The 25,832-nt window shown below is 37.1% G+C and overlaps 2 protein-coding genes across 2 annotated transcripts; both read left to right on the top strand.

The window, feature by feature from the left end:
• The first annotated feature begins 8,241 nt into the window (after positions 1–8,241).
• On the top strand, positions 8,242–16,492 carry LOC129891880 (cleavage and polyadenylation specificity factor subunit 3-I). The gene is made up of 6 exons (XM_055967353.1): positions 8,242–8,346; positions 10,041–10,194; positions 10,287–10,384; positions 13,067–13,112; positions 13,195–13,344; positions 14,661–16,492. The coding sequence occupies exons 2-6, from the start codon at positions 10,042–10,044 to the stop codon at positions 16,299–16,301; spliced, it is 2,088 nt and encodes a 695-aa protein (XP_055823328.1). The 5' UTR covers positions 8,242–8,346; position 10,041; the 3' UTR covers positions 16,302–16,492.
• Positions 16,493–20,162: 3,670 nt separating this feature from the next.
• On the top strand, positions 20,163–21,374 carry LOC129892446 (ethylene-responsive transcription factor 3-like). Its single transcript, XM_055968015.1, has one exon. It carries the CDS (start codon positions 20,370–20,372, stop codon positions 20,982–20,984), a length of 615 nt encoding a protein of 204 aa, XP_055823990.1. The 5' UTR covers positions 20,163–20,369; the 3' UTR covers positions 20,985–21,374.
• Positions 21,375–25,832: the final 4,458 nt, after the last annotated feature.

Here is a 25,832-nt window from a genome sequence, read left to right as displayed (position 1 = left end):
TTTAGATTTGTGAACTTTTAATTAAAATGAGTCATCATAATAAAAGAAACCTATATTTTTATTTAAGGCTAAATTATTAGTAAAAAATACCGCATTTAAACACGCACTTATTTCATGCAATAAGCAATATTTGCCTAATAATTTCAAGTTCAAAAATCTTTTTCCATGTAATTACTAAGCTTCATTTTGCAAAACTTTTGAACAACTTTTTATAGTTTTAATCTAAACCTAAGTTTGGCCGGTAATCGTTTTTAACGAATCTTGAAGGATGCCTAACCCCTTCCCTTTAGGATAACTAGAACCCTTATCTAGAATCTCATAAGCTAAGTAGACCACTAATCGGAGATCATTTTTTAGCATTAAAATTATCAATTATTTAGGTATCCTAATTTACCTTAAAAATAATTAGGTGGCGACTCCTTAAAATTAAATAATTTAGGAATCATCAATATGTTGTACACCGTTTGACCTCGAGTTAAAATGGGGTATAACAGTTATCATAACTAGATAAAATGGCACAACAACGATTATAACATAATAGAAATCAGATAAAATTATCACCTTTTCTAAGTTCTTGAAATACCCAAATCAAGAAAACATATAAGGAATACAGTTATACGGAGAAGTTGAGAAGTAGAAAAATAATAATATAGACTAAAGAAAAAATCTTTTCTTATTCAGTTATATGTTTATATATAAAATAAAAGTAGATAGAAAACCTAATAGATTAATGGGCTAGTCACTAGTGGGCAGTGGCTGATTAAGAAAATCTAATGGGCTAAGTGTCACAGACTTAGACTTCACGCTAAGACTTCTATGCGGCACTTGACAACTTACTCACGAATATTTCACGATCTTGCAAGCTCAAGTAAGCCTTTATGACTAGATCGCTAAGGGAACGCTAGATTATAAGAACACAAGAGAGTTTTTATGAAGAATACTTTTGTATTGCTTTGGAAGAATGCTTGTTTGCTTGATGGTTTGCTACAAATGAATGCCCCCTCTATTTATACTACTCCTAAGGGGCTCAAGTGTAAATAGAAATTGTTATACAAGTCCCTCCATATTTACAAAGAAGTCCCTCTCTAGAATTCTCTACACACTCTAGAGAATTCCAAGTCTTTCAAGACTTCTCTATAAGCTTCTATAAGAATCTAGAGTCTTCCACTAACCTCTCCAAGACTCTAGATTCTTCTACCTTCTTCAAGATCAAGTGACGGGCCATAACACTCTCCCCCACCTGATGTGGCGACGACCGCGGTGCACTGCTGTTGTAAGAACTCCCAGATTTTGTCTTTGAACTGCCACAGGTCTTCATATCTCTCCCAGGTGGCCTCCTCTGGAGATTGTCCCTTCCAATGGACTAGGAACATAGCAGTGGCCTGTTGTCCCTGTTTTCGCTTGGCTTGGTAGTCCACAATGGCCTCGATGTCTCGATCATGGAAGGCGGTAATTGTGAGTGGCGCCCGACTTGATTCTCCTCGGCTAGGATCATCCTTGTCCTCATGGTACGGCTTGAGGACACTGGCATGGAAGACAGGATGAACCTTAAGATGCGGTGGTAGCTCCAACCTGTAAGAGATCTTGCCAACCTTGGCAACGATCCTGAACGGGCCCTCGTACTTTCGCACCAAGTTTTGATGCATGCCTCGCAACACCTTGAATTTCCTGGGGTTGAACTTGACCAAGACCATGTCTCCAACTTGGTAATCCATGGGACGATGCTTGCGGTCGGCAAACTTTTTCATCTTCTTCGCTGCCTTGTCCAAATAAGACTTGGCAGTGTCGAGCTGCTCCTCAAAGCCCTTGGCCATGTGATAGGCCCCCAAACTCTTGCCCTCGAACGCGGCCGGTAGTGAATATGGAGTTTGTGGCTGCTGGCCTGTAGCTAGCTCGAATGGTGTCCACCCTGTGGCCTTACTCCGTTGTAGGTTGTGTGAGAATTGGGATACGTCCAGTAGTCTCGCCTAATCCTTCTGATGGGAGCTCACAAAATGCCTCAAGTAGCACTCCAACAAGACATTGACTCGCTCCGTCTGGCCATCTCTCTGCGGGTGGAAACTAGTGGAGAAATGTAATTTCGTGCCATGAATTTCGAACAATTCTCTCCAAAAGTTCCCGGTGAAGTGTGGGTCTCTGTCACTAATGATGTGTCTTGGCAATCCCCAATACTTCACCACATTCTTGAAAAATAGTCTGGCAGCCTCCTTAGCAGTGCAACCTGCCGTGGCGGGCATGAAGCTGGCATACTTGGAGAACCTGTCCACCACGACCATCATCGTCCCATACCTGTTAGACTTTGGTAAGCATGTGATGAAGTCCATGGTCACGCTCTCCCATGGACGCTCCGCTACGGGCAGGGGCTCCAAGAGTCCTCCTGGTTGGCGCTGCTCTACTTTGTCTTGCTGGCACACAAGATAAGTCTGCACATAGCATTCAATATCGTCCCGCATGCGTGGCCAGTAGTAAATCGCCTCAATCAATGCCCTTGTACGACGCTGCCCTGGATGTCCGGCCCATAATATGTCGTGACTTTCCTTCATGATTCGTCGCCTGATAGCTCCGAATTTTGGCACATAGATCCTTTGCCCGGCGGTAAGCAAGAGTCCATCTTCTACCCAGATGCGCCTTGTCTTGCCCTGAACGGCTAACTCCATAAGCTTCTTTGCCTCTGGATCATGCTGCAGACCATCCTTGATTGTATCCTGGATGTCACAATGTGCTGTGGTGATGGCCGCCAGCTCAAACTTCCTTCTAAGGGCATTAGCCACAACATTGCCTTTGCCCGGCTTGTACTCCAGCTCGTAGTCAAATTCGGCCAAGAAGTCTTGCCACCTAGCTTGCTTCGGGGTGAGTTTATTTTATGACTGGAAGTAGCTAGTGGCCACGTTGTCGGTCTTGACTAAGAACTTGGAGCCAATAAAGTAGTGTCTCCACGTGCGTAGACAATGGATGATGGCTGTCATCTCCTTCTCCTGCACGGTATACCGTCGTTCTGTCTTGTTCAGCTTGTGGCTTTCGAGGCGATAGGGTGCCTCTCTTGCATCAATACTCCCCTAATGGCATAGTCGGAGGCATATGTATGCACTTCGAATGTCTTGGAGAAGTCAGGCAACGCTAGGACCGGCTCCTCTATTACGGCAGCCTTGAGGTCTTCAAAGGCCTCTTTGCACTCCTCACTCCAAACCCATGGCTTATTCTTCTTCAATAGTTCAGTAAGTGGAGCGGCTCTGGCGGAGTAAGCGCTTATGAACCTGCGGTAATAGTTAGCAAGTCCAAGAAAAGATCTAAGTTCGGTTACCTTTGTGGGCGCCTCCCACTCTTTAATGGTCCGAACTTTTGCCTCGTCCATCCGTAGCTCTCCCTAGATGATAACATGTCCCAAGAAATGCACTTTATGTTGGGCAAACTCGCACTTCTCCCGCTTAATGAAAAGCTCGTTTTCGCGCAGGACTTGGAACACTTTCTTTAGATGCTCCACATGCTCATCCAAGGTGTTGCTATAGATGACTATGTCATCCAAGTAGATTACCACAAACTGATCTAAGTAGGGGTGGAAGATCTTGTTCATTAATGTGCAAAAGGTGGTGGGTGCATTGGTTAAGCCTAAGGGCATCACCAACCACTCGTAAGCTCCGTACTTCGTCACACTTGTTATCTTCGGTTCATCTCCCTCTGCTATGCGTACCTGGTAGTAGCCCTTTCTTAGATCCACCTTGGTGAAGTACTTGGCCTGTCCAAGTCTATCAAACAAGTCGGCAATGAATGGGATGGGATACTTGTTCTTCATGGTCACCTTATTGAGCGCTCGATAGTCTATGCATAGGCGCAATGAGCCATCCTTCTTTTTCTGAAATAACACCGGCGCGCCATAAGTTGCCTTGGATGGACGGATATGACCTGCCTCGAGGAGCTCCTTCAACTGCTTCCTTAGCTCCTCTAACTCGGGTGGAGCCATGCGGTATGGTGGGTATGCAGACGGCCTCGCTCCTGGCTCCAGCTCGATCTTGTGGTCTACCTCGCGCCTCAGAGGTAGGTGCCTTGGCAACTCTTCGGGCATCACGTCTTTGTTTTCTTCAAGCACCTTCTCTATGCAGGGTGGTAATGTCTCCTTAGCACTATTGCCTTCATCCAAGCTCGCAATGGTGGCTACGAATGTCGACTCCCCTTTCTTTAGGCCCTTCACAAGCTGTATGGCCGATAGGTGGGCTTGTCCTTCCTTCTTCGGCATCTTGACTAGAGGTACCATGCAGGGTCCCTCTCGCTCCATCACTAAGAGTTGTTGGAGGTAGGGGTCGATCATCGTGTGGTACCGTTGGAAGAATTCCTGCCCAAGTATAATATCAAAGATATCTAAGGGGGCGACAGTGAAGCTTGTATTACCTTGCCACTTGCCCAACGTGATGTCCACTCCATGAGCGACTCCGCACATGGGAGTCAATGGTGCATTGACTGTCTTCAGGCGGGTGTTGCTTGGCCTATAACTTAGCCCCAACCTTGCTGCTGCCGTCTTGGTCATGATGTTGGCTTCTACTCTAGAATCCACCATGGCACGATCTGGTCGTCCGCTGATGGATATGTCAACATACTGGGTAGAGTAGTCCCCCGCCTTCTTATCTTGCTTTGCAATAGCTCCACATAGCCCGATCATGCCTAGCTGAGTTGTGTCCGAGCCCTGCCCTTGGTCTACTTTCTTGTCCTTTCGCTCCCGCAGTATGGCACCAAGGTTCTTCATCTCCAGACACCTGGCATAGCCGTGAGGATCTCCACATATGTAGCAGCCGCTGCCCTTCGTGGTCTGCTCCTTTCTCTCGGCGTAGCCCTGTCACCCAAACTTCCTACCGTCAGATTTGTTGGAATCATGGCTCCTAGGTGGAGGATGTTGCTCTTTGCCTTTGCCACGATCTCCCCCACCTTTGGCATGACTACTCCTTGTTTCTTTGCCCTTTCCCCTGTCATGCCTGTCATGCTTAAAATCCGTCAGGGCTTCGGCTTGGGTGATGGCCTCATCGATGGTGCTGACTTGACGGCGCTCCAACTCTGTCTTGGCCCAACTCTGCAGCCCATCCATGAAGTGGAAGAGCATATCTTCATCTGTAAGGTTGGGGATTTGAAGCGTAAGGGTAGTGAACTCCTTCACATAGGCCCGTATGCTACCCGTATGCTTCAGCTCCCGGAACTTGCGTTTGGCCTCATAGATGACATTGTTGGTGAAGAAGGCCTTCTTGAACTCGTCCCGAAACTGCTCTCAGGTGTTGATGGTGCATAGACCCTTCCCGATTTCGGACTCCTTGCGCTTCCACCACAACATGGCCATCTCCGAGAGGTATAGCACGACCGTGTTGATCCTCGTCTCATCGCTCTTCACTTTGTTACACTTGAAGTAATTCTCCAAGTGCCAAATGAAGTTCTCTAGCTCTTGTGCATCACGGACACCTTTGAACATTGGTGGCTTGGGAGCCTCAATCTTGGCCTCCTGGTCTGCACTGGACGTCATGCATCTCCCAGCATCTATGTCTCCTTTGAGTGCTGCTATCTCGGCCCTCATGGTCTCCATCGTGCTTAGCGCGTCCATGAGCCGACACTCCAAGGAAGTGATCACCTCCTTCACCTCGTACTCGGCAGCCTTGCGCACCTCCAACTCCTTTCGGATGTTGTCGTTCTCCTCAAGGGTGAACTCCTCTAGAGACTTGAACTTGTCGTCGACCTTGTTCAAGCGCTTGCCTAATATCTCCACAGCTTGCCAGACAGCATCCACCCTTGCAATCCACTCCATGTCGGACGTGACATCCACGGGCTCCTCGCCTCGCTCATCGTCACTTATCTCAGTGGCCGAGGGTGAGTAGGATGTTAGGGCCTCGCTTGGTGTAGGCTCAAGCGGCACCTCCTCATTTCTCTTAGAGTTTTTCTTTTCCTTGCGGTGCTTCCTTCCAACATCTTGCTTGACGTCGGTGGCGGTAGTGGCGTTGATGTCTCCCTCACTTGCCATATCCCTTAGTAGAACCTTGCTCTAATACCACGTTGTCACGGACTTAGACTTCACGCTAAGACTTCCGTGCGGCACTTGACAACTTACTCACGAATCTTTCACGATCTTGCAAGCTCAAGTAAGCCTTTATGACTAGATCGCTAAGGGAACGCTAGATTATAAGAACACAAGAGAGTTTTTATGAAGAAGACTTTTGTATTGCTTTGGAAGAATGCTTGTTTGCTTGATGGTTTGCTACAAATGAATGCCCCCTCTATTTATACTACTCCTAAGGGGCTCAAGTGTAAATAGAAATTGTTATACAAGTCCCTCCATATTTACAAAGAAGTCCCTCTTTAGAATTCTCTACACACTCTAGAGAATTCCAAGTCTTTCAAGACTTCTCTACAAGCTTCTATAAGAATCTAGAGTCTTCCACTAACCTCTCCAAGACTCTAGATTCTTCTACCTTCTTCAAGATCAAGTGGCGGGCCATAACATAAGGCACTAAAATATAAAAGTTGTGCAGGAGTTGGAGTTGATTTTAATTTTTAAAAATATTTCTTGACAATTTTTTAACAAATAAAATTTTATTTAAAATATATATAATAAATCTTTTTTAAAATTCATGATCCACGGGTCGCGGATTGGCCTCTGAGGCTCGCGGGTTGAGCCTTTGAGGCCGGCGGGTCTCATGAGGCTGGGCTAAAAGGCCTCGTTCCTAAATGGGTTGAAAATTTTTAGCTCAATCCCACTTAATTTAAGAATTGGATTGGGTTGGCCTCGCGGGCCAAACCCATTTTGACAGCTCTAATTGGGGATTTGGATACTGTTTTTTCTTCTTCTTTTAATTTATGGGGAAAAAAGTTTAAGGTGAAATACATACATCCTGTGTTAATTGACTTATTTTAAACTTTTTTTACATCAAAATACTTTTAAAGGGTTTGAATAAAATAAAAAAATATATAATTTAAGTACTTAATTTTAAGTTACAACAACAACATATTCAGATACAGTAAAATTCCACAAGGTCTAAGGAGTGTAAAATTTAATACACTACTATCTTGTAAATGTAGAGATGTTGTTTTTGAAAGATTTGCTCAAGTGCAACAAATTCAAGTAGAAATAATAAGAAGACAATGGTAATTAAATGTTATATAAAAAAATAGAGTAAATCTTAATCTGAACAAGAAGAAATAGATATAAGAAAAAACTTTTATCTCAATAAAATAAAATAAATATAAAATTTTATTTTTAAAAGAGTTTTGTATACATATATAAGCTCCTTGACACTTCAGTGAATTCTCTATAATTTATGCAACAAATTTTACTAATTCATGGTAAGCAACAAAGTGAGATTAAGAATTATGTGAAATTGACAAATTAATAAAAAAAAAACTTATTACTAAAAAATTTGAGATCTCCGAAAATAATAAAATATTCTGTCTACTCTATATTAATTGAATTTCTAAGATAATGCACACATATTCAGAAAAGCATTTACGGACAAAAATTGAACCATATTTTCCTCTATTACCCTTTTATTTAATCAGCATTATAAAAATGATTAAATGTGAAATCATAAATACAAATAGTCTCTTATTGGAGTATAACTTTGTAAGTACCGTAGTTTAACTCCTAGAAAATTACAAAACTTCATTAATGTAACGGGTAAACATGGAAAAAGATTCAAACATTTCTCTTGAACTTTGAACAATTTAATTATTTTGAACAATGAAAAAAATTCTAGAAATTCAATTAATATGGAACAGAAGTAACGTTTAAAAGAGTAATGGTAATTAAAATACTTTAAATTAAAAAAACACACTTTTAGGTACTGAGACTTTAATTTCCGATATTACCCTCACACTTTGTTTGGACGGTTGTTACGTATTATTTCATAATGTATCGTATTGTATTGTATCGTATCGTATTGTATCGTACTGTATTGTTTTAATGAATACAGTGTTTGGATAAATTGTATCGTTCTCCGTCGTTACATAATGTCACACATCCATGATTCGAATGATAAAACTTACGAGAAAAGTAGGGTATGAGGTAGAGTTACTATAAGATGAAATATAATTATTAAATAATAAATAAAGATAAAACGAGAAAAAAATATTAAGATAACGACGCGAACACACCAAATCGGTCGTCACATAAAATGGATCTTTTCGTCGTTACCTAATAATAAATTTAAATGATATAATATAATATAATTTAATTAACAATCAATATTGTATTTCAACTAATTATACAATACACTGTAACACCCATCCAAACAAGGTGTCAATTAACAAAAAGCCCTAACCTCTTCTTCTTTTCCCTCCTCGTTCCTTCACCTGGGTTCTCTACCTTTTTCCTCTGCGATTTCAGTAAGTTTTCCCTCTGCATTTTTTCTATGCGATATCTAGATAACTTCTCAGCTTTTCTACTTTTTATTTGCTTTTGTTTCTGCTTAAATGTCTTCAAATGTTGGTGATGATTGAATTTTTCAGGTTGTTGTTGTTTATAGTTGATTTTTTCTGCTTCCTTTCTTCAAATTAGTGCTAGTAAGTAAAAAAATAATTATCTGTTAACACTATAAAATAGAGCTAATTACAACACGATTATTTATTCTAAATTGATGTGACAGAGGGAGTAGCATTTTTGTGATTTCCTTTGGTGTAAATTAGAACTTGTAAATGAAGCTGAGTTCTTGTTACGGTTCATAAATTTACTGCATACATATTCAGGGATCTTTTGGGTTTTTGATGTAATGTTATGCACAATCTTTGTGCTTTCCTTTTTATAATATATATTTAGCATTTCAACAAAACAAAATTTCTGCCGTGAGCTGAAGTAGGCTTGTGAAGACCTTAAGGATTTTTTTATAACCTCCTTTAGCATTTAAAAGCAAGGTTACTACATGACTAGACAATGTACTTGCTTAGTTTCTTAATACACTAAGGGGTCGTTTGGTAGAGTGTATTAGCAAAATTAATGCATGCATTAATTAGGTGTATTAGTAGTACCTTATTTGTACATTTTTTCATGTTATGTATAACTAATGCTTATACACTCTATTGTGTATTAAAGTGTGTATTACTAATACCATGGATTTCTAGGTATTAGTAATGCAACGGAATTTAATGCATGCATTAACATGCATGATTAAAGACCCAATTACCCCTCAAAATTTTTTTTACATCTTTTCCACCATAATTGTTGAGGATATTTTTGTAAATAAATATTTTTATGCAATGTATGCTATTTGAAATACACTAAACCAAACAATGCATAAGAAATATTCTATCTATAATTAATGCAAGCATAACTAATACTAGCATTACTAGTACACTCTATTTAGCATTATTTTAATACACTCTACCAAACAACCCCTAAGGTTATATTTACTTTTACTTCAGTTACACTAGCAATGCTATGTCGATTTTCTGCCGAAAGTCTCATATTATTTGAAGCTGACTTGTAAGTAAGATGACTTGTAACTTAGTATTCAAGCATGCTTGAATAGCTGCTGGAACTAGCACTCAGTATTCAAGCACTCTATACAACAACAACAACAACAACCCAGTGAAATCCCACAACGTGGGTCTGGGGAGGGTAAAGTGTACGCAGACCTTACTCCTACCAAGGTAGGACGGCTGTTTCCGGGAGACCCTCGGCTCATTCAAGCACTCTATGAAATAGTATATTTTAAAAATAAATAAAATGTACTAGAGATCTCAATTTTCTTAGTTGAAGTAATACCCCAAAAAGATTGGTTCTTGAAATAATATCTTCTTGCAATTAATCAAGGTGCAAGAAAGCTGGCCTGGACACCACAATTATAAAAAAAATAATCTTTTTGCTATCTGGGTAGCTGTGTTGGCTTGGTATCGAGGATTGGTATAGCTGACAATGCATTTTGGATAGTTGCTTAGTTGATGAATTTATTGATTTTTACTGTTTGGTCATAATGAAGCTGAATGATGGTTTAACCAGATAGTTTTTTGGATTTCTTTTGCTATTTTCTCTTGCATGATGATAAGAATTTTCATAATCTAATTCTTTGTTCTTTGGGCGCAAGAATGGCATCTACTGGACAACCACAGTCATCTTTGAAGAGACCTAATCCTGCAGTTAATAGAGAAGGAGATAAACTGGTTATCACTCCTTTAGGGGCTGGAAATGAAGTGGGACGGTCCTGTGTTTTCATGACTTTTAAAGGGAAAACAATCATGGTAGGCTATACGCTTTGTCGTTCTTCTTCAAAAACTTCTTTTTTGGCCACAAGTTCTGAATTTGGTTAACTACTTTTGATGTTTTTTGGCAGTTTGATTGTGGCATTCATCCAGGTTACTCAGGCATGTCTGCTTTACCCTATTTTGATGAAATTGATCCTTCATCTATTGATGTTCTTCTTGTTACCCAGTAAGTTTTCTGTGCCAGATCTCAGTGCTATGATGCTCGTCTTATTGTTTGGAATATTATATCTCAATTTGACACTGCAACACAAGTTTTTCTCTTTTCTTTTTCCAAGCATTATTTGATGACTGGCTACCAATTTTTTATTTATTTGTTTCGTTTGGTTTTCACTCTTAGTGGGCGATTTTAAATGTTGATATCTTGATGTGCTGTTTTAAATGTTGAGTGTTAGATACATTTCCATATTCTTTGTTCAGATTGGATTAGTTTCTCTATATTAAGACATTATTTCTCTTATCTCTGCTTCTCCTGTGCGAATGTCTGAGGAAGAGAAGACATGTTCAGGTAGTTTCTGGCATAGGAATGTGAAACAATATGCTGATTATCCTTTTGATTATTGATCCAAGCAAACCTCTTGTAGACGACTAAGGACTGCCAATTCTGATTTGCTTTTTCTCCCAATGTTTTTTTCCGCATATCCTCTCTCCTACTCGTCTTCTCCTCTCTTACTCTGCTCTCTTTGCTGTATATGGCCATTTCGCTGCCAGTATCCTTTTTGCTTTTCTTCATTCCCTTGTTTGAGTAGCTTGGTTCCTTGGTCTTCCCTTTCTTATCTTATAATTTTTTGCTTTTGTTTTTGTTACAATAATGTGCCTATTTAACCCCGCCTGTTCCACCTTAAAATATTAGTGGAAGACTAGAGAAAAGAAGAGGAAGTAAGAAAGATGGAAATACAGGAGGAAATAACTTTGCTTAACGAAGAAATAAGAGAAAGTTAGAGCAGAAAATAGCTTTTCCTTTCTTAAAGATCCAAAGACAAGTAAACATAGCTGCCTAATTTGTTATTAAATTCCTCTGCCCCTTTTAAAGAGAGAACAAAAGGTTTTGTGGCCCCTTCGATGAGATTTATTTTGCTAGCTTCATTTTTATTTATATTTTCTTCTATCAAAATAAATAGGGAAAGAAAGTGTTTCCTGAAATCATGTGGAAGAAAGTTGCATGAAATGTCTTAAAATGATAAGATCTCTTAGAATCAGTGTAGACTTAACAAAGAACGGAATATAATGGAAGCAAGATGACAACAATTAGTTGGAACTAAATTAGATTTACTTAGGTGAGTGTCAGATTTAGAAAATTCCTAATTTACCTTTAAAGCACAATTATCTAGTATTGGGTTAAAATGAACATGAATGGAATGAAAATATGATTGAACCGAGCAACCCAACAGACTTGTGGTTGTAAGACCTAGTTGCTTTGATATCCCTTCCCTCACTTTCATTCCCTACATCCTAAAGCAATTTTTTGTTAGTGTTAAATGCTTTGTTTGGTTTGGGATTCCTAAAGGGAAAAGAGTCAAAAATGCCCCTCTACTTTCGTCTATTGGTTAAATTTGTCCTTAGTTTTACTGTAGGGCCAAATATGCTCATGTCGTTACCAAAGTATGCAAAAATACCTCTCGGTGGATGGAATCCCCCAACAACAACAACAACATACCAGTGGAATCCCACAAGTGGAGTCTGGAGAGGGTAGAGTGTACAGAAATCTTACCACTACCTCGTAGAGGTAGAGAGACTGTATTTGAACCACCCCTGGCTCAAGTGTAGCAAATCAAATACAAATAGTAAGAAAAAGGGAAGCAATGCAAATCCTGCAAGAAAGGGACAAGAATAACAAAATAGTGCGACAATCAAAACACACTAAACAACTGACTACAACTTACAACTAGTACGACGACAAACACCTAAACCCTCGGAAAGCAAGACAACATTCCACTGTTTACTAACCTTCTACTCTAATACGTGTTCTCCACACCCTCCTATCTAAGGTCATGTTCTTGGTAACTTGGAGTTGAACCATATCTTGTCTAATCACCTCTCCTCAATACTTCTTCGGTCTACCTCTACATCTCCTCGTACCTACTATAATCAACCTCTCACACCTCCTCACTGGGGCGTCTGCGCATCTCCTTTTCACATATCCAAACCATCTAAATCTCGCTTTGTCCACCACAGAAGACACTCCCACCTTATCCCAAATATCCTCATTTCTAATCTTATCGCTCCTTGTACACATCTACCTCAACATCCTCATTTTCGCGACATGCATCTTTTGAACATGGGAGTTCTTGACTGGCCAGCACTCCACCCCATACAACAAAGTCGGTCTAACTACCAGTTTATAAAACTTACCTTTAAGTTTCAGTGGAACCTTTTTATCACACAGGACTCCGGATACAAGCCTCCACTTCATCCACGCCGCCCCAATACGGTGTGTGATATCCTTATCAATGTCCCCACTTCATTGGATTATAAACCCCAAGTACTTGAAACTATCTTTCTTGGGGATAACCTGAGTGTCAAGCCTCACTTCCTCGCTTTCCTTTTGCATTGGATGACCGAATTTGCACTCTAAATACTTTATTTTGGTCCTGCTTAACTTGAACCCTTTAGTCTCCAAAGTTTGTCTCCACACCTCCAACCTAGCATTAACTCTGTTGCGCGTCTCATCAATCAGTATTATGTCATCAGCAAATAACATATACTAAGGCTCTTCATCCTGAATGGAGGCAAATAGGAACGGGTTGTTGACTATTTCATTGGTTGTTTCTTTTTAATCCTTATTTTATTGGTTTCTATTCCTGTTTATCTTACCTTGTTGCTCACTTTAACTTGCTCTAATGCTTTGCAGTTTTCACTTGGATCATGCTGCATCCCTTCCTTATTTCCTCGAAAAGGTTTATTCAGGGGTTCACGGTCTTTTTATTCTAGACATTTACTACTTCTTTGCTGATTCATATTGGCTCTTTTTATTTTCAGACTACATTTAAAGGGCGTGTTTTCATGACACATGCCACAAAGGCCATATACAAGTTGCTTTTGTCAGATTATGTTAAAGTTAGCAAAGTCTCGGTTGAAGATATGTTGTTTGATGAACATGACATTCTTCACACCATGGAAAAAATTGAGGTTTGTTTTCAACATCCCATGCTTGATCTCCAAGCAGTTGTATGATTAGTCATTCACATTTGAAAATAGGATCTATGCTGAACAAAATATTTTCACTCCATTACCAGTTTGTATTATACATCTGCTCCACATGTAGACCTCTTGGAAGTTCTTCTGTCCAGGATAATACTGTGGATTTCTAGCCTTCTCTTTACAAGCTTTTTGGAAGAAAAACCCTTTTCTGTTTAGGGAATTTTCCAAGTCCTGTATCAATTTTTTTCCATTGCAGTTTGCCTTTTGGGTCGAGCTTATTGCACCAAGCTTGCCTAGTGCGGGTTACCTCTCCTATGTGGTTTGCGAGCTATTGCATAGGAGCGGAGATTTTATCCTGTGCGCACCCAAAGGGTAGCGGCTGCGCGTTTTCCTTGTCATCAAAAAAAAAAAAAAAAACTTCTTGAACTGGTGTATTATAACTCCTTACCCATTAGACCTTATTACAGAAACTACCAAGTCATTACTCTCATACTCCCATCATATTAGCTCTGATGTTTATTTTCTGGGAAATTTAAACTTTTTATTTCATGGTAATATTGGCAATGTCCTCCATCGATAACCCTGTGGAATGATGGCATCTTCCGCATTTTGCCTCCTTTTGTCTTTTAGTAATAGTCAAAGATGATTTTCAGATATTGAGGTAGAAGTGAAGTGCTGTGGAGAATGATTTCTTCTAACAAGATTACAGAACGATAAAAATAACAGACCTTTCTATTTGTTACCAATGTACTAATGCCACGACCCTAGAAATGCTGTTGCTCTTGGACTGATAAAAAGCAATGAAAACCATTTCTAATTTTGAAATACATTTTTTTATGCTGGACACATGATGTTTTCACCAAACGAGCAGATTAGATTACCTTTTGCTTTTCTGTTTCTACATAAGCAATACACTAGGGGCGCTGGAGGGAAGAAAAAAAACCCTCCTGGAAATGGAACAACCTCCTCCTTACGCCCAATTAAAAAAGAAGAAAGAAATCATTTGTAAGGAGTAGCACCAAATGCTTTCTCCCTTGAGAGGAAAGAGAAGCATATCCTGATTATTAGATATTTGTCATTCAGTGTGTACATTTTTTTGAGTTTTGGCTAGCCAATTTTATTTGCATTATATTTTTTCTAATTTTATTTTGTGGGGAACCATGTTCGGTGTAGGTTCACTTTTTGTATACCACTTGTATTCTGGATTTTCCCCCACCATATCAATGAATTATTACTTGTCATTTTTTAAATTAGACAACATATTTCGTTAAACTTATTTTGACATATGAAAACTTCTTTTGTAGGTTATTGACTTCCATCAGACTATGGAAGTAAATGGTATTCGTTTTTGGTGTTATACTGCCGGCCATGTCCTTGGTGCTGCCATGTTTATGGTTGATATTGCTGGTGTTCGAGTTCTCTATACAGGAGACTATTCCCGTGAAGAAGACAGGCATCTCCGCGCAGCTGAGATCCCACAATTTTCTCCAGATGTTTGCATTATAGAATCAACTTATGGTGTTCAACTCCATATGCCACGTCAGATAAGAGAGAAGCTTTTCACTGATGTCATACATTCAACACTCATGCAAGGGGGTCGGGTGCTGATTCCTGCTTATGCCTTGGGACGTGCACAGGAACTTCTCCTTATCCTGGAGGAATATTGGTCTAACCATCCTGAACTAGCTAACTTCCCCATATATTATGCTTCCCCACTTGCAAGAAGGTGCATGGCTGTCTATCAGACTTACATCAATGCCATGAATGAAAGGATCCGCAATCAATTTGTCAGCTCAAATCCTTTTAATTTCAAACATATATCTTCCCTGAACAGTATTGAAGATTTTATAGACAACAAGCCATGTGTGGTGATGGCAAGCCCAGGTAGTCTTCAAAGTGGTTTGTCGAGGCAACTGTTCGATAAATGGTGCTCTGACAAGAAAAATGCATGTGTCATACCTGGGTATGTAGTGGAAGGGACCTTGGCAAAGACTATCATCAACGAACCGAAGGAAGTCACCCTCACAAATGGCTTGTCTGCTCCACTTAATATGCAAGTTCATTATATTTCATTCTCAGCTCATGCAGATTATGCTCAGACAAGTACCTTCTTGAAAGAACTTATGCCTCCCAACATAATTCTAGTCCATGGAGCGTCTAATGAGATGGATAGACTCAAGCTGAAACTTACCTCCCTCTTTGCTGATGGGAATACTAAAATTCTCACTCCCAAGAACTGCCAGTCAGTTGAAATGCACTTCAACTCTGAGAAAATGGCGAAAACTATTGGAAAGCTGGCTGAAAAGACCCCTGAAGTGGGCGAAACTGTCAGTGGTTTACTTGTGAAGAAAGGTTTCACTTACCAGATCATGGCACCTGATGATCTCCATGTCTTTTCTCAGCTATCCACTGCAAATATCACACAGAGAATAACTATCCCCTATTCAGGTGCTTTTGCTGTTATACATCACAGGCTTAAGCAGATCTATGAAAGTGTAGAGTCCTCAACAGATGAGGAATCTGGTGTACCAACTTTGCAGGTGCATGAACGAGTGATGGTGAAGCAGGAGTCAGAGAATCATCTCTCTGTTCATTGGACAGCAGATCCAATTAGTGATATGGTATCTGACTCCGTCGTGGCATTGGTTCTGAATGCCAGCAGGGAGATGCCTAAAGTATCAATTGAGTCGGAAACTTCCATTAATGAGCAGGAAGATGCAAAGAAAGCTGAGAAAATAATCCATGCACTCCTGGTTTCTATGTTTGGTGATCTGGAATTTGGGGACGATGATAAGCTTTTAATCAATTGTGATGGGAATGTCGCTCATCTGGACAAACAAACTGGTGACGTCGAGTGTGAAAATGAAAGTCTCAAGGAGAGAGTTAGGACTGCATACCGGCGAATTAGAAGTGCTGTTAAGCCAATACCGCTTTCTGTATCTTAGCCTCTTGTATTTTTTTCTTATTACCGTGTTAAGAGTTTTTATGCAACAAGTATATTGTAGTTTATTTTCAGCTTCATAGACGGGAAGAAAAATTTATTCTAAATCCTCAAGTCTCATCAGTAATTCTATCCTTCCCTCTACTTAGTTTGATCTGAAAATTCTTCTGTTTCAAGTTTTGGATGTTGGTGTTATGCATTTTGTTTGAATTTTGATGGTACTGGTGAGGTAGTAGGTAGCTTGTGAAGTAATCAAGTATGTTTGCAACTTGCAAGTTGATATAAATACAATGCTTGCTCTCAAAACGCAAGTTCAAATTCACGATTGAACTCAAATTAGGTCTACCATGTTCTAGCAATTTCTTGTACTAGTACAACTTATCTAAAATAATGGATAGACACAAAATCATGACAGTTACAACTTTCAGGCAATCTAATATTTACTTTATATACGTTGAACTTCTTGTTTATGATCATGTAAAAAAGAAAACTCAATTGATTTTGCTAAGATGGAATGTTCTCAGAAAATTGATGAATTCTTTTGGAAGAGTAATGAGTAATATATAGTTGCCACTTGGCAGACGATAAAAACACATCATTTCTTTTTCATAAAAGTACGATTGACTATTTAAACTTTTATTTTGTTGGTAAGAGTTTAATTTATGGATATGTGACTTATTTTTATTTTATTTTATATAAAAAAAGAGAGGAGAAATTTGACTTAAAAAATGATGAATCATGGATGTGTGATTCATATTATGAAGGAACCATGGGGAGGTAGCGAGGTATTATCAGAAATTATTTATGATTTCTCAATATATTGGGCCAAATGCTTCACATCATTTTTTATGGAGGTTCACGAAATGGATTATGTGATGATGTATGACTAAAATTATACGTTAATATGGGAAGTTATTGGAATATATAGTATTTATCCTATGTTTAAATGTAATATTTATTATAGAATAATTATTTATTTAATTTTATTAAAAAATTAAATAGATAATAATTATTATGTGTGTCCATGAAAGAATCATCAATTCTCATAAGTATAAAATTTAGGTTCACAAGCTACAATTGAAATTCGAAACATTAATAAAATAATTGTAATACACAATTAAATGTAATTTATTTTGAAACTATATATACAAAATTCATAATCAATTTCATGTGATAGAACATATTGTATATATTCAACAGATCAAGTAAAAATAAATATTTTTATACTGATTATATAAAATAAATTATCTAGCCTATTAATTGTACTAAGAGCAGTGACTACACAAAATAAATATTCTTAACTTTAATACAATTATTATGAGCAATGTATATTGTGTGTTTTGATTTATCAAAATGTGAGATTTTTTTTTGTGAATTATGTCTAATAAGTTGAATGACGACATTATGCATTCTCGAAATAATAATTAGCTGATAGAATTTTTATCTCAATTTAGAGATGGATCATACTATTTCTAATAAAGTGTTAAAGATTTTATCTGCAAATTCGATCAATGACTTTTATATCCAACGCATAAAATATTTAAGCAAATGTCTAAATAATTTTATTAATTAATAAATAAAATTATCAGTAATTTGATTTAATTATCAATACACAGACATACCATTATTATTTTTTATGGTATGTTAGGTAACTGCGAAGAGCATGTAGAAGCAAATCGCACAGACTAGGAGTACTTGTTGCTTAACTGAAAAACAGATTTCTACTATATATTTATATCATTGTTGTATTTCCATTTAAATATCGTCTGAATGTTTATGTGCGCATAATTGTCTTAATTAATTTTGGGGCAGTAATGTGATATGACATCATCTTTATAAGATGTTTTTTTGATATAATTTTGGGGTCAAAATCATTCTCCGCCCCCGCCTCGAAGTTTGATTTAATAACTTTCAATAATAATCATTTTCCCTCCCTCCTTATCCCATAAAATGTCTATTTTGACTTTGATTTTCAATCTTCCATTAACTATTTATACAAATAAAAATAATAGGTAATGTAATAGCTTTTAAATATATTTCAAAAATAATACAAAAATATTAATAAAAATAAAGGTATATCCTATAAAAAAAAAGATTATCTATATGTATTGTAAGTAATTTTTTATTTTTTAATTTAAAAAATATTTTATTATTGACAAACAAAAATCGTTTATCTATTCAGACATTTAAGAATAAGAAAGAATTAAAACATGCATTTATATACATATACATATTAAATGCATGTAATATTTAAATAATAATCATAAATAATAACATAAATTTTAATTACAAACTGATAAAAAAAATTATTCTACATATAATTTTTAATGTGCTTAAATAAAAATCTATATATACTTAGATTAAAAAAGATAAATAGTATACATTAGAATTTTGATTATTATTAAAATATTCACTTTTTTACTCTACTCATTTATTTCATTATAGAACGTCAATAATTTATATATTCAATTAGGATTTTTTTACTCTAGTTTTTTCGAATAGAAAAAATAATTTTTGTTTTTAATAGAAAATTTGTTACCTAGAATTAAAAAAAATCATGATTTTAAAGAACTAAAAAAAAGACAAAGGTTGATAATACAAAGGGTAAAATAGATATTTTAAAAAATTAATTAGGATTAGGGGAGAAAATAATTATTGTTGTAAGTTGGGGGAGGGGTTGATTTTTAAACCAAACTTAGGGGGAGGGGGGGGGGGTGATTTTGTCCCTATAATTTTGTCGCATCGTATGTCTATTATGTCAATATCGAATTTGGAGCGTGACAAAATGAAATCTTGATCCTTTGGATGGTTCAGTTGGTTTGGAGGGTGATTATCCACACAGATGATTCGGAATCCATCCTCCTTAATGCCTTTTGAGTCGAGGCTGTCGCATATGGCTTGCCTAGTTGATTTTCAATCCTTGTGTGGTTTACAGACTATTATACAGGAGGTTTACCCCATATGTATAAAATGCTCACCACAAAGTGCTCAATCGAAGGGCAGAGGCTGTAACAAAATTGTAGTGGCTGCGGATTATCCTGAAGTTCAAAAAAAAAAAGTCTTAAAAATTGTGAGACACTATTAGAATATTGATAAAGAATAAGTCAAAGAAAGACAAAGATGGAAAGCGAAACGAGTTCTGCCGGTCCTCTAGAGGGGAAGAGAAATAGTGTAGAAATCACAAGATCCAGAATACTTCGATCTCAATTAATATCAACGTCTTTTTATATATTATCAAAGTTTGTGGTGGATTGATAAGGTATTTGTTTATCTTTAATTAAAGGTCTTACACTTGAGCTTTGAATATGAAATCACCTTTAATAAGGGTTGTTTTACCCTTATAGTGAGACTTTTTAATGCAAATCCAAATTAGTCTAGACCTAAAATGAGTATCAGTTTATTTTAGGATTAATTCATAGTCAGCATTTACAGTTTGTCAGAATATTCTATTTAGATATTTGAACTAAGCTCTGTTCTGATTGAGTTTTAGAATAAAAATATGTGTATGTTTTCATTCGTCAATAAGATAGGTAAGTAAACCACATAAAATATATCATATATCATATTCTTAATTATATGCATCAACTTTAAGTAAAAAATATTTATGATTTTATGAATTATTGAGATAAACATGTATATTAAAAAAAATGACATATTTTATATGATAAACATAATAACCTAATAAACAAATGAGATACATACCAATTTTTTCTAATTTGTATCGAAAAGTATTTTATCAGAAGTCGAGATATTTAATTAGAATTATTTTTAGTTTGAGGACTAAAGAATTGTTGATCACAAACATCAAGGACAAAATTGGTTATTTTAGACAAAGTTTTCCATTTAGCACTTGGAGCGATTATCCATGGCATAATTCCATATCCACTAAATAAATTATTTTTTAATTAAAAAAAAAAATCAGGCTAGGGGATGAATTCCCCTTTCTCCATTGCCCATTTGCTCTGATCAACAAACTCCCCTCTTTCAAACAACAATAATAAAGCAAAATCATCTTCCATTTCATGGATTACCAGCAAGAAAATTGAAAAAAATACCCAAAAAATCAGCGGCCATGCGCCACCGGAAATCATCGGAGCTAAAGAGACCAGGATCTGACCTCCTTCAACAACCTGAAGCCGACCCACCTCGTTATCGGGGTGTTCGTAAACGACCATGGGGTCGATTCGCGGCAGAGATTAGAGATCCGATTAAGAAGACTCGAGTTTGGCTGGGTACCTTTGACACCGCTGAAGACGCTGCACGCGCTTACGACGATGCTGCACGCTCTCTCCGTGGACCTAAAGCGAAAACCAATTTCAATATTTTACCTCTAACACAGGATCCTTATGATGGGCCGCATCAATTTGAGCTTTTCCCTAATTCGAGACCGGCTTCTAGCAGTATGAGCAGTACGTTGGAATCATCTAGTGGGCCTCGTGGTGGATCGGGTAACAAGCTGACCCGGATGAAGATTCCTCGCCCGGTTCTTCCGCCGGAAGATTGCCGGAGCGATTGCGATTCGTCGTCATCTGTGGTGGATGATCGTTGTGATGTTGATCAGACGTCGTCGTTTTTGACCAAACAACCTCTGCCGTTCGATCTGAATCTGCCGCCTCCATCAGATAATGCTGGAGTTGATGTTGATTTTGATGCTGATGATTTACACGTCACCGCCTTATGTCTCTAATTACCCTTCTGTTACGGTGATGTTTGTTGTTAATTAATTTGATGGTGAAGAAAAAAGAGAGAAAAAAAAGAAGTTTTTTTTTTTAGTTTTCTTTGTCAAATCTACTTACTTTTTTCAAATTTTCTCGGAAAAAATGATGTACCCAAATGGTGAATGATGAGAAACAAAATGGGTTTTTAGATTATGTGTAGATTAGTGTAATGAGTCATGATGCGATCTGTATTAAGAAAGATTGTATCTGTATTTGTATCTGTACCACAAAAAAAAATTGGATCTGATCTTGAGTTACTCTGTCATCTCTTGATCTAGTTTTCCTTGCATTTTTTTTTTGATTTTACCCTTTTTGTATATAGGAAGTTGGAATTTATAATAAGAATTTATACTTGCTCAGCTCCATGGAGTCATTTTCTGAATTTTTATGTATTACCCTTAGCACATTGGATACACGTATTTGTTTGTGTTATCTCTCTGTGTGTGTCATCTTTCTGTACAATCACTAGGACTATTCTTGATGCATCATGGCTACTTCAGGATTATGAAGTGTGCACACAGTTATGTCATTAATATTGGTTAAACAGATGAATTAGTAGTTGACACCATCATATGGTATACTTTGTGTCCTTCATATAAGTAGATCGATCCTTTTATATCAGCAAGTAGATTGATCACCCTTCAACCAAGACTTGGTATTTGGTGAACGAAAACATTGCTGCTTGAGAAAACATGCCGGTGGATTAGGTAGAGGATGATAATGAGAAAGCAGACCCAGCCCTTAACCTAACACTTGAAAGAAAAATAATTGTGGTAGAGAGGAAGGTCTATGTAAAAGATAATAATTGGACCAGCTGTGCAGTCTCCCTTTGTCACCTCATATGTTATCTTGTGATGGACCGCTCGACTTCCCAGCAACAGAACAACTCAAGTTCTGGTTGAATGAGTTGTGAGGACTGCTTGCTGATATCCTTGGCCTTAATGACTTTCAGTTTGGTTATATTCTTCATCAAGCTTGTTCAAGAGCAAGTGGTCATCTATCTCTAGATGGAATGCTTCATTCTGGTGTTCACATCGAGTATGGAAATTGCTCCTAAGGTAAACCGTTAATTCTTCAAGTGAAATTTATTTTCAAGTGTCTTTTTAAAAAAATGAGCCTTTTAAATGTTTCCAGATAAATTTCTGAGATGTCTTTTTTTGTGGTGTTGCTAAATTTCAACTGCTTTTGTTCTGTGGTAAGAACTTCAGCATAAAACCACTCTGAACTAAAGGAAAATTATTCAAGTGTCCTGTGCAGAATGACTTGATGAAATTAAAACTCTAGACTTTGAACAAGTATTTTATTTTCAAAATTTTCTTTACTTTTTATGAGTTGAACAAGAATTTTTTTTCATTGATTTTGAAGTGTCAGTGGTGGAAGTTACTACCCTGATAATATATTGTGGTGGCTGTTACCTGCCTATGTTATTCCGGAATGAAGGCTTACAAACGGTACTTTTGATTAGTAAAATGTTTTTTAACAGATACAAGTGTACAACTATCAACAAGTTAAATTGCAAGATATCTGTGGCATAAGTTGTTTGGATTGTTTGGCGAAACTATTGTTAATCAATCTTCACTTGGTGAATCTTTTGGTAGCACCAATATGAGATGATCTAATGTTGAGGGCCTTAGCTGGTGATTCAACGTATGTTTGATTTGATCATAATAATGAGCACAGCAACATCAGCCGCGATTTGGAGAATCTCATCTCTGCCTTAGGGACCTTTGGTGGTTGCTATGATTTCTCAAGTATTATATCAGTATTTGGTGAAACGGTAGTCACCTGAACTTATATTTCTTACCAGAATAAGAAAATAAAAGGCAGTTATGTACTGTATTCTCTATTATGTTTAGGCCTTGTTTCCAACTTCAACCAAAATTGTTTCTCTTATTTTAATTTTTTTCTTCAAACAATTAGAATACTATGATGAAGGTTCACTGTTGAGCCACCCGATGTCTAGGGACTAGGAAATTCTCCAACTAGGATTACTAGTATGATTAACAGTCTTCTCCTTTATATTTGGTTAAAAACTGAAATGATTGTTTGGAACATGAATTTGCTTTACTCTGTTAGAATACATTATGAATCTAGACTATCAGTACAAGCAAACACATTATTTTCTCATCTTGCTATGCTGTTTTTTTTCTGTGTATTTTTTTTATCACGAGGACTAAGTTGGCGCTTGGAGTCCTGCTCTAGTTTCCACTATTACCACTCTAAAAGATGATAATATGCCTTCTCTTGATTGTTGAACGTGAATTCATTTAATTTTTTGGATGTCGAGAACTGGAAGATTAAGATATTGTACTGAATTTGATGTGCCTCTTAGGGCATTGCTGTCCGTGGTGATCTTCTTCTCAGATTTGACTTGGCTTCTATTTTACAGCTGAAATTCCACTCCACTGCGGTCAGCAATTGCTGATTGTGGTAAGTAATGAGCCACTTTCTTCAGACTTCAGCCTCTGCTTCCAACTTGATCTATTTCTTTGAGAAAGGTAACAGTATATTAATTAAGAAGGTTTCCAGCACAACGACTGTGCTGACACCAATATTTAACAGATCAAAATAGTACAACAACAAAAAGATCCTAAAAGAGGTCTTACAAGGATCCAATGACATCTACTATAGCCTCTTATCCTCCAGAAATTCTTCTTTACACTATAAATGAAATAACATTAAACAGTTCATCTTAAATTTCTGTGTAGGCTGCTCTTTTCTTCAAAACACCTCAAGTTTCTTTCCCTCTAGTCTCTACTGTCAACCATATGCAAGCTGGGTTTGAGCTCCAGCATCTCTTCTGCCTCACTATACCTCCCATGTTGTTCCAACATTTCAGCAGGTCTCCTGTGGACTTTGGCATGGCTCACTTAACTCTTGTGACTCCACAGTGAATAAAAAGATGATTGAGGGTCTCAGATTCCTTCCCACAAAGAAAACATCTGGAATATAACTGCAAGCCCCTTTTCTTCAAATTATCATGAGTCAGACGTGCCTCTTTAGCAACCAACCATACAAAACAGGTTACTTTGTGTGGTATTTTAACCTTCCAGATAGCTTCCAAGGCCATATGCATTGATTTTCAGAAGCATTAAAAATTGTATAAGCAGAACTAACTGAGAATAGGCCTTTACTAGCTTCCAACTTGATCTCTTTACATTTTTTTAATCTCCCAATCAAACTTTTTGACATTCTACCCTAAATCAAGCACTTTCCATCAGAACTTCACCTAAAAGTATCACTTCTAGACTCAAATACCTAAGATAGTGATAAATTGGTAAAAAATCCCAACTTATCCATAGTCTATTTAATTTTCTGCTGGCTGATATTGTGGTATGTCACATGACTGCTATTGTAACTTCTATCCTTTTCCTCTTAAGCTTTTTGCACAAAGATGCTGTAGAACTTCCATACTTGATGTCAGTTGATGTAAAACTTTGCATCTTTAAGTATCAACACTCAACTCGTACTTTTATTTTTCTACGTTCTAACTTAGTTTTCTTTTTTCAGTTATTTCGTTTCTTGACATCAGTGTAATAGATATATAGACAGATATACTTGATGTCGGCCTATTCTCTTCTAATTTTGAATATAAATAAATGTAAATGTGGAGTTTGGAAAAACCATTGTTGTTTATGACTTCGTATTATTTCCTGGTCTTCATAAGAAAAAGTAGAATACTTCTCCAAGAATGTCAATTTAGCTAATTATCGTAAAATGTAAAATTATGCAGTACCTCCTATCTCTTTTGTGGTGATCTTTTTTAAGAATTGATTCACAAGAATCTATGTATGCTTGTTTCATAAATAAAAAGAAGAAACTATATAATCGTTTCCCTTTTGCCTTTCCTGATTCAGTACTGAAGCTTGTCTTAATTAAACTACTTTCTAGTAAAGTTGCTTAAAGAATTGCATAAATTATCAATCAAGCTACTTGAATGTGGATCACAGGTACTTGTAGCAGTTAAAGTGATACAAACTTTTTAAGTACAAAAGGGCACGTAACTTTAACACCTAAAACTGGAAAGCACCACCAAATCATGTGGTATATGACAATTTTCTTATGAACAATAATTCCTTATAAGAGAGGAAATTTTTCTTAGTTGTGTTTGTCTTAATCATCTTATTATGTTTCTTTGTTGTGTTTGTCTTAATCATCTTATTATGTTTCTTTGTTGTATTTAATTTAGCACATAAGTGATAATGCTATTCAACTAGATGTTAAATGTTTTAATCTGTGATACATTGTTAATAGATTGCCTCGGCTTTCCATCTGTTCAAGCCTTGGGGACATGTATTTGTGTGGTGGGAGGTAGCATATAGCTTGTGAAATCAGTCAAGGTACGCCCAAGCTTGTCAGTACACCACAGTTGTGGAAAAAAAACTAGATTCTTGTGAAATCAAATCATCTGATAGAATAGCCTCATGTAAATACCAAAGAGAAGAACGCAAGAGGACTTTGAAGTTGCTGTTGCGAAAGCTTATTACTTAGCGTTTTCTGAAGTTTCCCCTCTTCGTTCTTCCATAACCTTCAATGGAAGTGTAAGTTCAAAGATGAAGGCAAAGTCTTCTGCAGATATACTTGGCACTCGGGTTTTATTAAATTGTGTGACAATGAGCTTTACAATAAGTTACAGTTTGCTCGCCAATTACCTTGAGTTACGATGAACTCAAATGCATTCTTTTGTCCACAATGTGGCAAAGAACCTTGTCTTTTCTGACTCACTTTTCATTTCCTTATAAGCTGTTCTATACTCCTTAGGTTGGCACATCAGCTCTGTGCTTTCTGCTTCATTGTCAAATTTTATTAAGCTAGTC

Source organism: Solanum dulcamara, chromosome 6 (assembly GCF_947179165.1).
Source record: "Solanum dulcamara chromosome 6, daSolDulc1.2, whole genome shotgun sequence".
NCBI lineage: Eukaryota > Viridiplantae > Streptophyta > Magnoliopsida > Solanales > Solanaceae > Solanum > Solanum dulcamara.
Note: the sequence above shows the minus strand (reverse complement) of the source record. Positions and strands in the feature narration are given on the sequence as shown.